Consider the following 14554-nt stretch of genomic DNA (forward strand, 5'->3'; position numbering starts at 1 on the left):
CTCCCTCAGCTGAGCCTTCCCCAGTGGAGAGGTCTGCATGCACCCACACACACATATCCATGAATGAACGGCAACCTGGTATGTTTTTAAAGTATTTACGTTTTACGTGTAAGTGTTAATAACTTCTCACTCTCAAACAGGCCCAGGCTCAATCCACACTACTAGCAATAAGCTTTACACAAGATATAAAGAATATTGAATTTGATATGAAACAACACAAATGAGTATCTCCGTAAGTTATACCACAGTTCTCACTAGAAGTGAAAATGGTTAGATTTTAGGATATTTACTTAGGTACTTCCCCCAAATCAACAGCCTACTTTACTGGGATGTTTGGGGATTATTTTGGATAGTACCAATTAATTCAGATTCAAGATGAAATATGAGAAGTCAAAATATGACACTGTTCTTGCAAATGGCAATTTTCATCCTGTAACACTGTACAACATCTTAGGGAAACAGGTTTTTTGTTTTTGTTTTTAAGTTTGAAACGACAATCTCAAAGAGAATATGTCAGCAGAAATCCTTTGAATAGGATGGATGCACGTCATTTTATTTTTCCTTAAAGATATTACACCCTGTGAGTATTCTGCTATTTTAACAAGGCTTAGGCTCTAAGAATATGAATACTGACAAGCAGCTAGAAGGCCATTTCCCTACCACAACTGGAATAAAAAAAAAAAACCTACAACAAAAACCTCTAATCCGAAAGGCTGGCTAGCATTCATCAGGCCTCATGAAATTCGGAACAACTCCAATGAAGATGGTTACATCCTATTTCCAAATGCCTTTATTTTTAAATCTGTTTTCGGTATCAGTGATGTTTATGTCCTCTATTTTTGTTAAACGCTCACCTGTGATTTTTTGCAGCAAAGGTGACAATTCAGACTCCTCACAAAAGACTTGAGCCAACGCTTTCTTCACTTTCTCTTCACCTTCACCCAGGTCTTTGTCCACTGAGAACTCTCCACTGACAGAATAAATATATATCAGGAGGACCAGCAGCTCTTCGGGGCTGTAGTCATCATTAGTCCTCTGGTTCGAAGGCTTAATCATGGGAAGCAGCTGATTTAACACAACAGACATTGTCGACTCCCCAATGCTCTGAAATAAAAGGGGGGAATAGGCACATATGTCAGTCTTGTACAGATGTAATTTATGCACTACATCAGCCCAAAGATAGCTTGCAAACAAGTCTGTGATGTTCACTGACTAGATAGCTTTTTATTTGTATGTTTCTTGTCCTGGAGAGAATACTGCAGGCAATTTGGCATTAGAGCTGTTGTTTTGAAAGATCTAGTTCATAAAATGGCTGGTCAAGTTGCATACCCTTTTCTATTATCTTACGTATTGCTTAAAGAAATAAGAGCCATGTGTTTTAAAAATAAAAGTGTACGTAGTTCAGATGCTAGAAATTTTAAATAAAAATATTTGTAACATAATATGATTAAAAATAAAAACATGCCAGCACCTATATGCTGACATTCCTTCAGAGGAATTACTTTAGATTTTATAGCATATTCTTTTAATATTCTTTAAGGTGGCAAATATTAGTCAGAATAGATTTTCTTTTTATAACAATGAAAAGTCATTTCTGCTAAATCTGGTCAAACTGGGTAATGACATTTTAGGATATCTTTGGGTTAGTCTGAAGATAATTCACATTTAAAGTTTAAAAAAAATGTGCTTTTAGATATTCCACCAATTTCCTGAGTGATATTTAGCAGAGAATTTCAAAATTCCTTTCATGTGATAACAGCATTGCATTACTGAGTTAGCTGCATAACTTCCAATGCACTATGCACATTTCTAGTACAAATTCTGAGGTTTTTGGTGAATAGATAAATCCCCATTTTAAACAATGTGATTTAATTCTACTTATAATCTAAAATAACCCTGTAAAATAAAACTCAACTATTTGTATTTATATTAAAATCAGGGGCCAAATGATCACGAGTTACAACTTTCACGTTATTCATTCAGAAGCATTCACTGAGCATCTACTATGTTCCAGGTATTACTCTGGGTCTGGGGAAGAGAGCAGTGAACGAAACAAATCCTCTGCTATCACAGAGCTTACATTCTAATGGGGGAAAACAGACAATTTAAAGCTAAGGAAGTAAAATATATAGTATTTTAAATGGTGGTAAGAGCTACTGAGAAAAATAAAGCAGGAATGAAAGACGGGACTTAAGGGTGTGTTTATGTCAGTAAATATGCACTATTATATTTTTTAGACCATAGTCTTTTATTTATTTATTTGTTTGTTTGTTTATTTATTTATCTATTTTTGGCTGCGTTGGGTCTTCGTTGCTGCGCGCGGGCTTTCTCTAGTTGTGGTGAGCGGGCGCTACTCTTCCTTGTGGTGCGCGGGCTTCTCATTGCGGTGGCGTCTCTTGCTGCGGAGCACAGGCTCTAGGTGCATGGGCTTCAGTAGTTGCAGCACATGGGCTCAGTAGTTGTGGCACACTGGCTCTAGGGCACACAGGCTTCAGTAGTTGTGGCCGCGGGCTCAGTAGTTGTGGCTCGTGGGCTCTAGAACACAGGCTCAGTAGCCGTGGCGCAGGGGCTTCGTTGCTCTGCGGCATGTGGGATCTTCCCGGACCAGGGATTGAACCCACGTCCCCTGCATTGGCAGGCGGATTCTTAACCATTGCGTCACCAGGGAAGTCCCTGCACCATTTTAAAGAGGAAAAGCCGTGTTAAGAAGGGAGTATTGGAATAAAGAAAGACCTACAGAAACTCTCTCTCTCTGAATGAAGTTGATGGCAAGCAGCTGAATGTGGTTCTGTATTGGGACGACTACCCAAAATGAGCTTTTCAAGTCATTTCCACACCTGGGAAAATCTGGACATATCATCTCAAGGTTAAGGTTCATACTTACATTTTTTGGTACATGGGAAACAGCTGTTACCATTTATTTCAACTAAAAATCCTGGATGTTCACAATGTACCAAACAAAACTAAAATGGAATGACTAAAGTACAAATGGAAAAGAACAGAATGGAGATTTTAACTGTTATGTGGTGACAAGACATGGTTTATCAAGTGTAAACATACCCACTTCTCAAAGGAAATGGCTGAAAGGTTTGAAGGCATCCTAGGACTGTCCTGTAGCCTCAGGAGTCTCTTGGGAGGAACTTTCAAGTGTTTGTTCTTCACTTTAAAAGCTGCCCGAAAGCAATTTAAAAGAAAGGAGCTGTGTGGCTGGCCTGTTAAAAGAAGGGCCATGGGGGCTGCAGCTTTCGCTTTTTATTTTTTACTCTATCACCAACTCCTTGGATGACATTAAACAGATTCTTTCATTGCTTTATATCCCATTTCTAAAAAGCAGGTGTATACATCAAGTATCTGTCCTATAGGAACCCTGTGATTCTCTCCCCAGAGCAAAAATACATATTTTTTTGCGATAGTTATAAAAAGTAAAACAGGGCAGGGTAATCATCATAGTCACTTAAGAAGATTCACTCACTAACATCTGGCCATCAGAGCATCATTTTCAAGTTGTTGATCTGTCACTGGAGAGCAAAATCCCTCCTCAGTGACACTGCAGCGGACTTCCATTGGCTAGCTCGTACCTCTGCACACCAATTTCTAAAATTACACTTTAATCTGCTTAATGCATCCGAAGAAGTTAATAACTGAGCTGAATACAAAGCCAAGAATACTGATTAGTCTTAAAGAGGCATTAGATATTGTGGAAATAAAGAGATTCCGTTTCAAAAAGCCAGATTCCAATCTTGACTGTTCCACTAGCTAGTAGTTTAACCTCTTTGGATCTCAGTAAACTTCTTAGGATGTCTTCATCTCTAAAATTACATGATCGGACTAGAGGGTGACTGAGTTCTTAAGTCATAGTTACGCTAAGATCTCCATTTTTACTTTCCTCTCCCCCTACCTTAAAAAATTACCATTGGTGGTAGAAGGCGGTGAATCTCGCTGTTCGCTACGCAGCAAAATATAACAATAAATACTTGAAAAAGAAAAGCCTTCCTATAGAAAGAAATGTAGATGCAGAAATATTGTAGATATGTGTGTAACATGGGCTGATATACATTCACGTATTTCCTAACTCTGTCCACTGAGAAGATGTAGAAGTAGTTACATCCCAGTAGCAGTGAGCACTCCAGTGGTCAGATCTTAGTTTCTAATATCATTCTCCAATAATAGGAACCAGAGATCCTTGGAGAAATGGCTGATTCTAGGGATGGGGCGGGGAAAATACAAGAAGAACCTGGAATATCTTGTAGTGCCAGAAAGTAAGGAAGTCCTTAGAAAACAAACAAATGGGGGCATGTCAAAACGACACAAGGGACAACTGGGAGATCTCCCAGTGGTCAAAGCTGGAATGATTTGCACAAGAGAATAATTAAAGTAGTAGTAGTAGTAATGGATTATAACCCAAAGTATAAAATAAATATGCATCACTCCACACTGGTAATGAATAAGTGTGCATTAATTAATGTAGGAGAAGAGAAATATTCCTTAACAGAAGAATTCCAAATAACTTACCTACATAAGCTACTTCTCCTCCTGGAGACAGAACTTAATCGCCCCACATCTTAAGTGTGAGCTGAACATGGTGACTTGCTTTTAAAAAACTGTGTATGGAAAGGGGAGGGAGGAGTGACTTTACCTCAGTCAGAGGATCAAGGTTCACATCACCAGTGATAAGTCACATTGATGTCACCTGTCCCAAATATGATGTGATGAGATTGGCACTTTAGTTTTGCAGTATTCTTCTCCCAAGCCCATAACCCCATGACAAAAACATCAGATAAGTCCTAACTGAGGGACATTCTACAAAATGCCTGACCAGCACTCCCTCAAAACCGTCAAGGTCATGAAAAATAAGGAAAAAATGAAAAACTATCACACACCAGATGAGACTAAGGAAACATAATGACTAAATGTAATGTGATATCCTGGATGGGATCCTGGAACACACAAAGGACATTAGAGAAAAACTAGTGAAATCAGACTGAAGTCTGGAGTTTATAATTAATAATAACGTACCATGTTGGTTTCTTAGTTTTGACAAATGATTGAGGATACACAATAGTGTAAGATTTTAACAGTAGGGTGAGGGGTATACAGAAATTCTCTGTATTATCTTGGCAAGTTTTCTATAAATCTAAAGCTATTCTAAAATAAAACATTTATTGGAAAGGGAAGAAGAAGGGGAGGGGAGGAAGGGAAGACAGTAAGAGACAAAGCCACGTACATTTTGATCTCTTTTCTGTCAGACTGAAAATTCCAAGACAAATGATTTCAGCTCAGTATAAGGAAGAACTCCTACAACCAGAGCCAAGGTAAGAGACTGACTCAGGAAGCAATGAACTTCCCATCAAAGCAAAGGGAAGCAGGGTGATCTGGCAAGGATGAAGCAGAGAGAACCCCATGACACCTTGGCTTAGAAGGTGAACTAGACCTTCCTAGTGCTATCCATAAAAGCATGACTCCAGACTGGATGCATACCCATCTTCTGATCTCCTCTGCTCTTAGAATGAAACCTCAACAAGAAGGAAAGAAAACATCCTGGATGAAACTTCCTAGACTGAAACTTTTTTAAAGGTAAAAGAAAGAATCTGAGGTGGATTAAAAATGAGGAGATGGGAGTAAGATTTTACGCCTGGGTTTGAATTCTGGCTGTACCACTTATTAGCTGTATGACCTTGGGTAAGTCTCAGTTTTCTCATCTTTATAAAATGGAAAGAGTATCACAAAGGCCTGAATATCAAGCAGTCCCAAGCCACAGGCATTTTCTTTCTTTTTTTTTTTTTTTTTTGTGGTACGCAGGCCTCTCACTGTTGTGGCCTCTCCCGTTGCGGAGCACAGGCTCTGGATGCGCAAGCTCAGCGGCCATGGCTCACCAGCCCAGCCGCTCCGCGGCATGTGGGTTCTTCCCAGACCGGGGCACGAACCCGCGTCCCCTGCATCGGCAGGCGGACTCTCAACCACTGAGCCACCAGGGAAGCCCGCCACAGGCATTTTCATAATACTGGGACGATTGCTTAAACTACTTTGTGGTTTAAAATAGAGTAACCCCACAATGGGACAGTCTTTGTAAGGACTCAAACATAAGGGGAGGCCCTCTTTTCTGAGGGTTAATTTTAAGGAAAGTACTTTCCCTTACATTTGAGGATACACAATAATAGTTCTTGTTTCATAAGGTTATTCTAAAGATTTAATAATAGGAGTCACAAAGCGCAGTGCCTGGCACATAGTCCCTGATAACTACTAACTATTACTATTGGGTTGGCCAAAAGGTTCGTTCGTTTTTTCCACAAGATGGCTCTAGTAGCACTTAGTTGTCTTTAACTTCATTCGAAACAATTTGGTTAGACTGTATGTGACAGCTGTCATATCAGCACACATTTTAAAAAGACATCAAATTTGGTGAATTTTTGTGTAGCCATTTTGATATTGAAGATGGAAGAAAAAAGCAACATTTTCGGCACATTACGCTTTATTATTTCAGGAAAGGTAAAAACGCAGCTGAAATACAAAAAAAGATTTGTGCAGCATGTGGAGAAGGTGCTGTGACTGATCGAACGTGTCAAAAGTGGTTTGCAAAGTTTTGTGCTGGAGATTTCTCGGTGGACAATGCTCCACAGTCGGGTAGACCAGTTGAAGCTGATAGCGATCAAATCAAGACATTAATTGAAAACAATCAACATTAGACCACACGGGAGATAGCCGACATACTCTAAATATCCAACTCAAGCGCTGAAAATCATTTGCACCAGCTTGGTTATGTTAATTGCCTTGATGTTTGGGTTCCACGTAAGTTCAGCGCAGGAAACCTTCTTGACCCTATTTCCACATGAGATTCTCTACTTAAACATAACAAAAACATTCCATTTTTAAAACAAATTATGACAGGCGATGAAAAGTGGATACCGTACAATAATGTGGAACGGAAGAGATCGTGGGGCAAGTGAAATGAACCACCACCAACCACACCAAAGGCCGGTCTTCATCCAAAGAAAGTGATGTTGTGTATATGGTGGGATTGGAAGGGAGTCCTCTATTATGAGCTCCTTCTGGAAAACCAAACAAATAATTCCAACAAGTACTGCTCCCAATTAGACCAACTGAAAGCAGCACTCAGTGAAAAGCATCCAGAATTAGTCAAGAGAAAACTCATAATCTTCCGTCAGGATAACGCAAGACCTCATGTTTCTTTGATGACCAGGCAAAAACTGTTACAGCTTGTCTGGGAAGTTCTGATTCTTCCACTGTGTTCGCCAGACATTGAACCTTTGGATTTCCATTTATTTAGGTCTTTACAAAATTCTCTTAATGGAAAAAAATTCAATTACCTGGGAGACTGTAAAAGGCACCTGGAACAGTTCTTTGCTCAAAAAGATAAAAAGTTTTGGGAAGATGGAATTAGGAAGTTGCCTGAAAAATAGCAGAAGGTCGTGGAACAAAAGGGTGAATACGTTGTTCAATAAAGTTCTTAGTGAAAATGAGTCTTTTATTTTTACTTAAAAACCGAAGGCACTTTTTGACCAACCCAATACTACACAACTACTACGACTATTGCCTACTACCCCACTGACTCCCTTCTTACCCAGCAGAAGTGATTAAGATGCTTGGTAAGAGAATGAAATATCTTCCAGGAATAAGAAGTTAGCAGTCTCAAAGGAGGCAGGAGCAGCCTACAAATACTGGATGTGTAACCACATCTTGGAACTTAACTGCAAAGTTAGTCAAAGGTTAAAGGCAACATAAACATTATTAAACACTGCCATTAAAAAAGCACACACAGAGTAAACCACAACCAAAGGAAAAAAAATGGCTTCTTTATAAAGTACCAGGGATTAAATTTCTCATTCATTTTGATATAAATGGGCTTACTAGTAGGAGGTGGAAGACTGGAGCTGTGTCTGGAATGACAAAAACTTTTTTTTTTAATTCTGCAGACTGGGACTTCTGTTATTTTTGAATGAATCCCCAGTAACTCCATACAAAAGGCCCTCTGTAAAATGCATGTTGTGTTTAGAAAAGCCAACTTTGGGGCTGAATTAAGACACCTCTGCAAAGTCAGAGTCGGTCTCTGTGCTGTCGACCTCTGCAGGCATGAGGTGCAAAGGGGCCATATGCAGTGTGGCTGCAGAGCAGGCCTGCGGCTCCACACCTGTTCCTCTGGAATGCAGAGCCTGCAGACACTTAGGGGAACTCTAAGCCACTCCAAAGTGCTGCTCTGCAGAGAACCCATCTCTACAATTCCTCCAAGCTTCCGCTCAGTTAGCGGGTGCGGGCTCAAGGGATGCTGCCAGGGACTGCCTAAGGCCCTTCTGCCCCAAATATCACTTGTGTTAATGGCCTTTGCCATTCTTGCATTAATACTTGCCACAAGGCCTTAAATTCCCATAACTAAAGCCACTCTGCTTCTTTGGGGAATGGGCTTTACATGCCCCAGGGAAAATGCAAAAATGTAACTTGGTGGGTATAAAGATAATTAATTGCTGCTCTCATGCATTCATCAACAAATATTTATTGTGCACATACTACGTGCCAGACACAAGATTCAAGGAACTTACAGGAGAGTGGGGATAGGAACAAACCGTCATGATGATGCAGTAAATAAGTGCTTTAGTAGAGGTATTCATTTACTTTGGAAATAGAGCAGAGCAACACCTAAATCCTCGAAGAGGTGGTACCTCAATTGAGTCTTAAACAATCAACATCTAATATCAGGGAGGAGCAAAGCTCTGAGAAATGAGTGATGGGATAGGATCCTTCATTCCTTCCTTCAACAACTATTTAATGCACACTTACTAAGTGTGTGGTAGGCAGAATAACACCCCCTCAAAGAGACCTACACTCGTGTCCCCAGAACCATAAACATGTTATATTATATGACCAAAGGGACTTTGCAGATGTGATTAAAGTTACAGAACTTGAGATGGGGAGATTATCCTGCATTACCTGGGTGGGCCCAATCTAGTCACATGGGTCCTTAAAGTAGAGAACCTTTCCTGGCTGTGGTCAGAGAGAGACGCAATGACGAAAGGTCAGAGAGAAGCACAGCGTATGTTTTAAAGATGGAGGAAGGGAGACATGACCCAAGGAATGCAGGGGGCCTCTAGAAGCTGGAAAAGGCAAAGAAACAGATGTTCCCTTAGAGCCTCCAGAAAGGAATGCAGTGCTGCCGTCACCTTCATTTTAGTCCAGTGAGACCAGTGTTGGACTTCTGAGCTACACAATTATAATGTAGTAAATTTCTGTTGTTCTAAGCCACTACGTTTGTGGTGATTTGTTACAGCAGCAATAGAAAATTGATGCAAGTGGTTCATGTGAGATGGGGCATGTGAAGCTCTGCATCAGGCCCATAGCCTAGTCAGAGAACCTGGTAAAAAGCAGGGCTCCATAAATACCTGCCCAATGACTAAACAAACAAGCAAGAGCAAAAGCAAGAATTGGTTCCTGGGTGGTACGTGTTCCATCCGTGCCACTAGGGAACCAGTGAGTGCCTCCAGGGTTGTCATAGAAAAGGAAGGCACAGAGACACACCAAATTTAAAATTTGCTACTTAATAATTTGCTCCCTAATTGGCTACTTAAATTTGCCTAGAATTAGTCCAAAATCATGCAATTGCATAAGCCAATATTTAACAGGCCCAGGATAATCATATAGGACAGTGAGTTTCAAAGTGTGAGCCACAGAACTGAGATCCAGAGACCTTTTCAAGAGGTCCATAAGGTCAAAACTATTTTTATAAAAATAGTAAGGCTTCCAACACCTGTTCTCCTCAAGATTGAGGACTATCAAAGAAAAGGGGGGATCACAACTGAGCAGGAGGTCCCTCGGGTACAAATTCTTTCCACATCCCCCGTTTCTTGTTTGTAGGGAATAGGCTTCATTCAGCCTCCTTGACCTTCCCTGAGTTCCAAAGGGCAGGTTCAAAGAATTACTAATTAGGGAAGGGAGGGAATACAGAAACAAGGGAGAAGCAGTCAACAAACAATAGTGCAGCCTTGGGTAAGGGTCCTGGTTCCTCCTCAAGGAATATACATAACAATATCTTTGAACTCTTCTGCAGAACTAAGGCCTCTGCCCAGGTGGAGGATGGTAACTTCAGGCTGAGCACAAGATTCCTGGAGCACCACCCTGCTACCTACCTCCCCACCAACCAATCAGAAGAAAGTCACACACCCTGCAGCCCTCATCCCCAACTTTGCCTATAAAACCTTTTCCCCCCAAGCCATCAGGGAGTTCAGGGGTTTTGAGCACAAGCCACCCGTTCTCCTTGCTTGGCCCTGCAATAAACCTTTCTCTGCTCAAAAAAAAAAAAAAAAAAGAAAGAAAGAAAGAAAGAAAAGAAAAAGAACAAAAAATACTAAAGTATTCTTTGCCTTGTTGACATTTGCACTAATAGTACAAAAATAATGGTGGGTAAATGTGCTGGTACCTTAACACAGATCAAGGAGAGAGGCTCCAAACTGTGATAACATTGCATTTTTGAGCACTGTGCTATGTACTCACAGTTGGAATTTTTTAAAAAGCCAGTTTCACTTAAGAGTGCTCTCGATGAAGCAGTGAAAATTATTAATCTTACAAAATCTCAAAGCTTAAATAAATGTCTCTTTAATATTCTGTGTAACAAAATAGGAACTATGCATAAAGTGCTTCTGCTATATACTAAAGTACAATGGTTATTTTGAGGAAAAGAACTTGTGCAAGTATTTGAGTCATAAACTGAATTGTTCCTCTCATGCAATATCATTGTTACTTGAAAAAATTTCAGATAGAGAAATTATAATTAAAACTTGGGTATTTGGCAAACATTTTCTCAAAAATGAACAAAGTGAGCCTGTTTCTTCCAGGAAAACAACTTACATGTTTATTGCCAAGGATAAAATTCTGGCTTTTAAATGAAAATTCAGATTTTGGAAAACTTGTATCTGCCACTGCCAGATTCTCTATACTTAAAGACGTTTCTGATGACATCTACGGCAACATTAAATATGTGATTTTTTCTTTGAATTGCACAATGAAATGTGTCAACGTTTGGAAGATCTGCATACCTCAGTGAGCCAATGTTGTCCAAATGACCCATGCATGATGTAAGGAAATCAGGCATAGGCAAAAGATCCATGCAAAATGCAGGATAGACAAGTGGATTTTAATGTAAAAGAGTACAGAAAGCTCATTGATATGCTTTCCAATTCCACATTACAAATTACCTTTAATAAATTACTACTTGTAGAGTCAAGGTATGGTATCAAAACACAATGTCTGCAAACATGAAAAGGTGATCAAAATATTCCTCCCTTTTCCAACTATGTATCTGCATGAGGCTGGATTTTCTTCAAATATTACTTCAACCGAAACAACATATGGCAGCATATTGAATGAGGAGGCAAACACAAGAACCCAGCTGTTTTCTCTTCAGGGAGACATTAAAGAGATTTGCAAAAATATAAACCAATGCCATTCTCACTTTTCTGTTTGTTTGTTTTGGAAATACAGTTCTTCTTCATAAAATATATTATTTATGTTAGCTTGTAACAGGCTTGTTATTTTTTCTTTTTTTTTTTTAGCGCTACGCGGGCCTCTCACTGTTGTGGCCTCTCCCGCTGCGGAGCACAGGCTCCGGACGCGCAGGCTCAGCGGCCATGGCTCATGGGCCCAGCCGCTCCGCGGCATGTGGGATCTTCCCAGACCAGGGCATGAACCCGTGTCCCCTGCATCGGCAGGCGGACTCTCAACCACTGCGCCACCAGGGAAGCCCGGCTTGTTATTATTTTTAAAGGAATTGATAAATAAATATTTTAAACTATTCTCAGTTTTAATTTCTACTATAGTAAATACTAATATTTACTGATTTAAGGATGTCACATCCTAAAAAGAAAGCTCATTATTTTCTACTGTCTTTTCCCCTTCTCATGCAACATAGGTCCTTTAAATCAGAGCTTCTCAAAATTTAATGTGCATGTGGATTACCTGGGGCTCTTGTTAAATGCAGATGCTAATTAACTAGGTTTGGGGATAGGGCCTGAATATTCTGTATGCCTAATAAGTTGTCAGGTGATACCAGTGCTGCTGGCCAGTAGACCACATTCTGAGTGGCATCTGGACTGGATCACTCAACAACTTCTAGACTGCAGTGTGTATGGGAAATAAACCATCTTGCTTGAGTCACTGTATTTGTGGATTCTCACCTTAATCTGAATACTAAGTAATATAACTCATAAATAAATGTACATCTCCAGCCAAATTTCTCCCCTTTGCTTGCTGCCCATACAGCCGACTGCGTATTGGACATCTCTACCTGTACCGAATATACCTCATCTGCAAATATAATTCAACATGTCTAAAACTGATATGAAGATTTTTACCCCACTATCTGTTCTGCAGTCTGTATACCATACTGTTGTGTGATACTATCATTCTTCCAACTGAACAGAAACGTGGAGTCTATCACAGCTTTCCCTCGTCCCTGCCACATCAAATCAGCCACCAAGTCCTAATGATTTTATATATGCCTTCCTCTACCGCCTAGGTTGCAACTACTATTATCTCTAGTCATGATTTATCTCATTCTGAACCAAAAATTTGATCTCCTTAAAGTTATTTCATGGTTTCCACTGTCTTCAAGATAAAGCTTTTATAGGACACATGCATTTATTTTAGCTTTGTGGCCCTAATTAACCGTTCAGCCTCATCCAGCATGAATCGTTTCCTTACAGGCTACTTTTCAGTTTTGCTGAACTACTTGCATTTGCCTCTGTGCTTTTGTACATGCTTATATCCCTGCCTAGAATGTTTTTCCCTCCTTTCCACCTGGTCTCACAATTCAACTAAAACTTTATCTCCCCCGACTTTCCCTGTGTGTTAAATGTGCCTACTTTGTGATCCCTGAAAAGACTCTACTTCCCTCTACCATGGCTCTTATCACCCTGAATTTAGTTGTTTATTCATTACATTGTTTATTCATTAAATGTCTACCCCCCTTCTAAGACTGAAAAATTCTTGATGGCAAGAACCACATCTTACTCCTAATGGTATCTCCAGCTCAGTCCTTTGAACGTAGCTCAAAAGTATACTCATCTCTACAATGAAGTAGTTGACATCAGAAAAAGAGAAATGAACATTTACAAGGATATAATTATGATTACTTCATTTAATCCTCTTGACTACCCTGTAACATTGGGCATTATTATTTCAGAGGAAGAAACTGAGGCTGAAAAAGGTGACTTGTCAAGGGCGTCAGCTGGTGAATAGTTGAGCTGGGATCCAACTTAAGACTGTCCTTCTCCAAAACCTACATCTGATCCACTTCACATTTCCTCTCCAGTGCTTCCCAGTCAGAGGGAAATCAGAGTTTGTGGGGAAGGGGAATCCAGAGCCTTGAGACAGGCTATGATGCTAGGATTCTGACTGGGACAAATCACCAAGGGAACTCAGCAAACAGCAGTAGACCAACTTAGCATGTCAGAGGCAATCTACTGACTTGCAGCTCTTTAGAGTCCCCAGGTAAGGTAGATGACTGGCCCCAGAACCTCATTCAAGGTTAAAAATCTCTGGTGGAGGGTTATGTACTTCCAGTCACAAACGTTAAGGCAGAATTTCTCATTCAGGGTGTTTCCATGCCATGTTTACCCTACACCCCTAAGCCTAAGGGACAGCTGGCTGGGGCTCAGGGCAGCCAGTGCCACTGGGCCAGTGGCCTCCAGTCCTGTGTAGCTGTCAACCCAGTGTGTCCTTTACAAACAGCATAATTTTCTATGTATACCTACAACTATGTAAAAAAAAAAGGATGGGACATGCTGAAGAGATATGAACAAAAAGGAATCAAATCCTGAAGTCATCAAAGATGGTGGAAATGGTCTCCAGGAGTAGCTAATTTAAAGATGGTAGACTGGGACCACGGTATGGGCTTCAGATGAGAAGCAGCAGGAATAGGGTCGTATAGATCAACGGTGTGGAAGTTGAACAGGCTCAGTTCCCTTAGCAAGAGAAGTGGGAAGAGGGTAAGACACAAGACAGAGGAGGGCAAAGATCATTCAGGGCCACATAGCCCATTGTTAGAACCTTTGCTTTTCTTCTGAGATGAAAGGGATTTTGAACAGAGCAATGGTATGGTCTATGTTTTAAAAGGCTATCACTCAGGTTGTGGTGAAGAGAACAACAGACTTTAGAGAGGCAAGGGAAGCAGAGAGACAGGTGAAAACAATCTCAATAATCCAAGCAAGAAAAAATGGGGCTTAGACTGAGATAGGCACATTGGAGTTGGTGTGAATTGGTTGAATGTGGAAATATTTTGAAGCTAAATTCTGCACAGTTTACTGATGGATTGAATATGAAGTATGAGAGAAACAGAAGAGTCTAGAATTATTTCAAGGTTTTTGAAGAGGTTCTGAGTAGGAAGAGGTGTTTCAAAGGAGATAACAGAGAAGGCAGAATTGGAGTGAAATGTATGAATAGGACAGATACAAATATTCCAGAAAGGGGGATGGGTGTCTGAGCTCAGGACAGGCAGAAAGGGACCCAAATGAATGGCAGGATTCCGGAGAGAGCAAAATAATGTCATAGACAA

General features: G+C 40.3%; 1 protein-coding gene across 1 annotated transcript in view; it reads right to left on the minus strand.

The window, feature by feature from the left end:
* Positions 1-14554, minus strand: part of SCFD2 (sec1 family domain containing 2) — a 394032-nt gene that overhangs the window by 227043 nt on the left and 152435 nt on the right. The window contains exon 5 of the mRNA XM_082838240.1: positions 855-1104. Within this exon, the coding sequence (XP_082694366.1) occupies positions 855-1104 (250 nt within the window). The remainder of the gene's footprint in view (positions 1-854; positions 1105-14554) is intronic.

This window comes from Leucopleurus acutus (assembly GCF_964270905.1).
Source record: "Leucopleurus acutus genome assembly, chromosome: 4".
NCBI classification, from domain to species: Eukaryota; Metazoa; Chordata; class Mammalia; order Artiodactyla; family Delphinidae; genus Leucopleurus; species Leucopleurus acutus.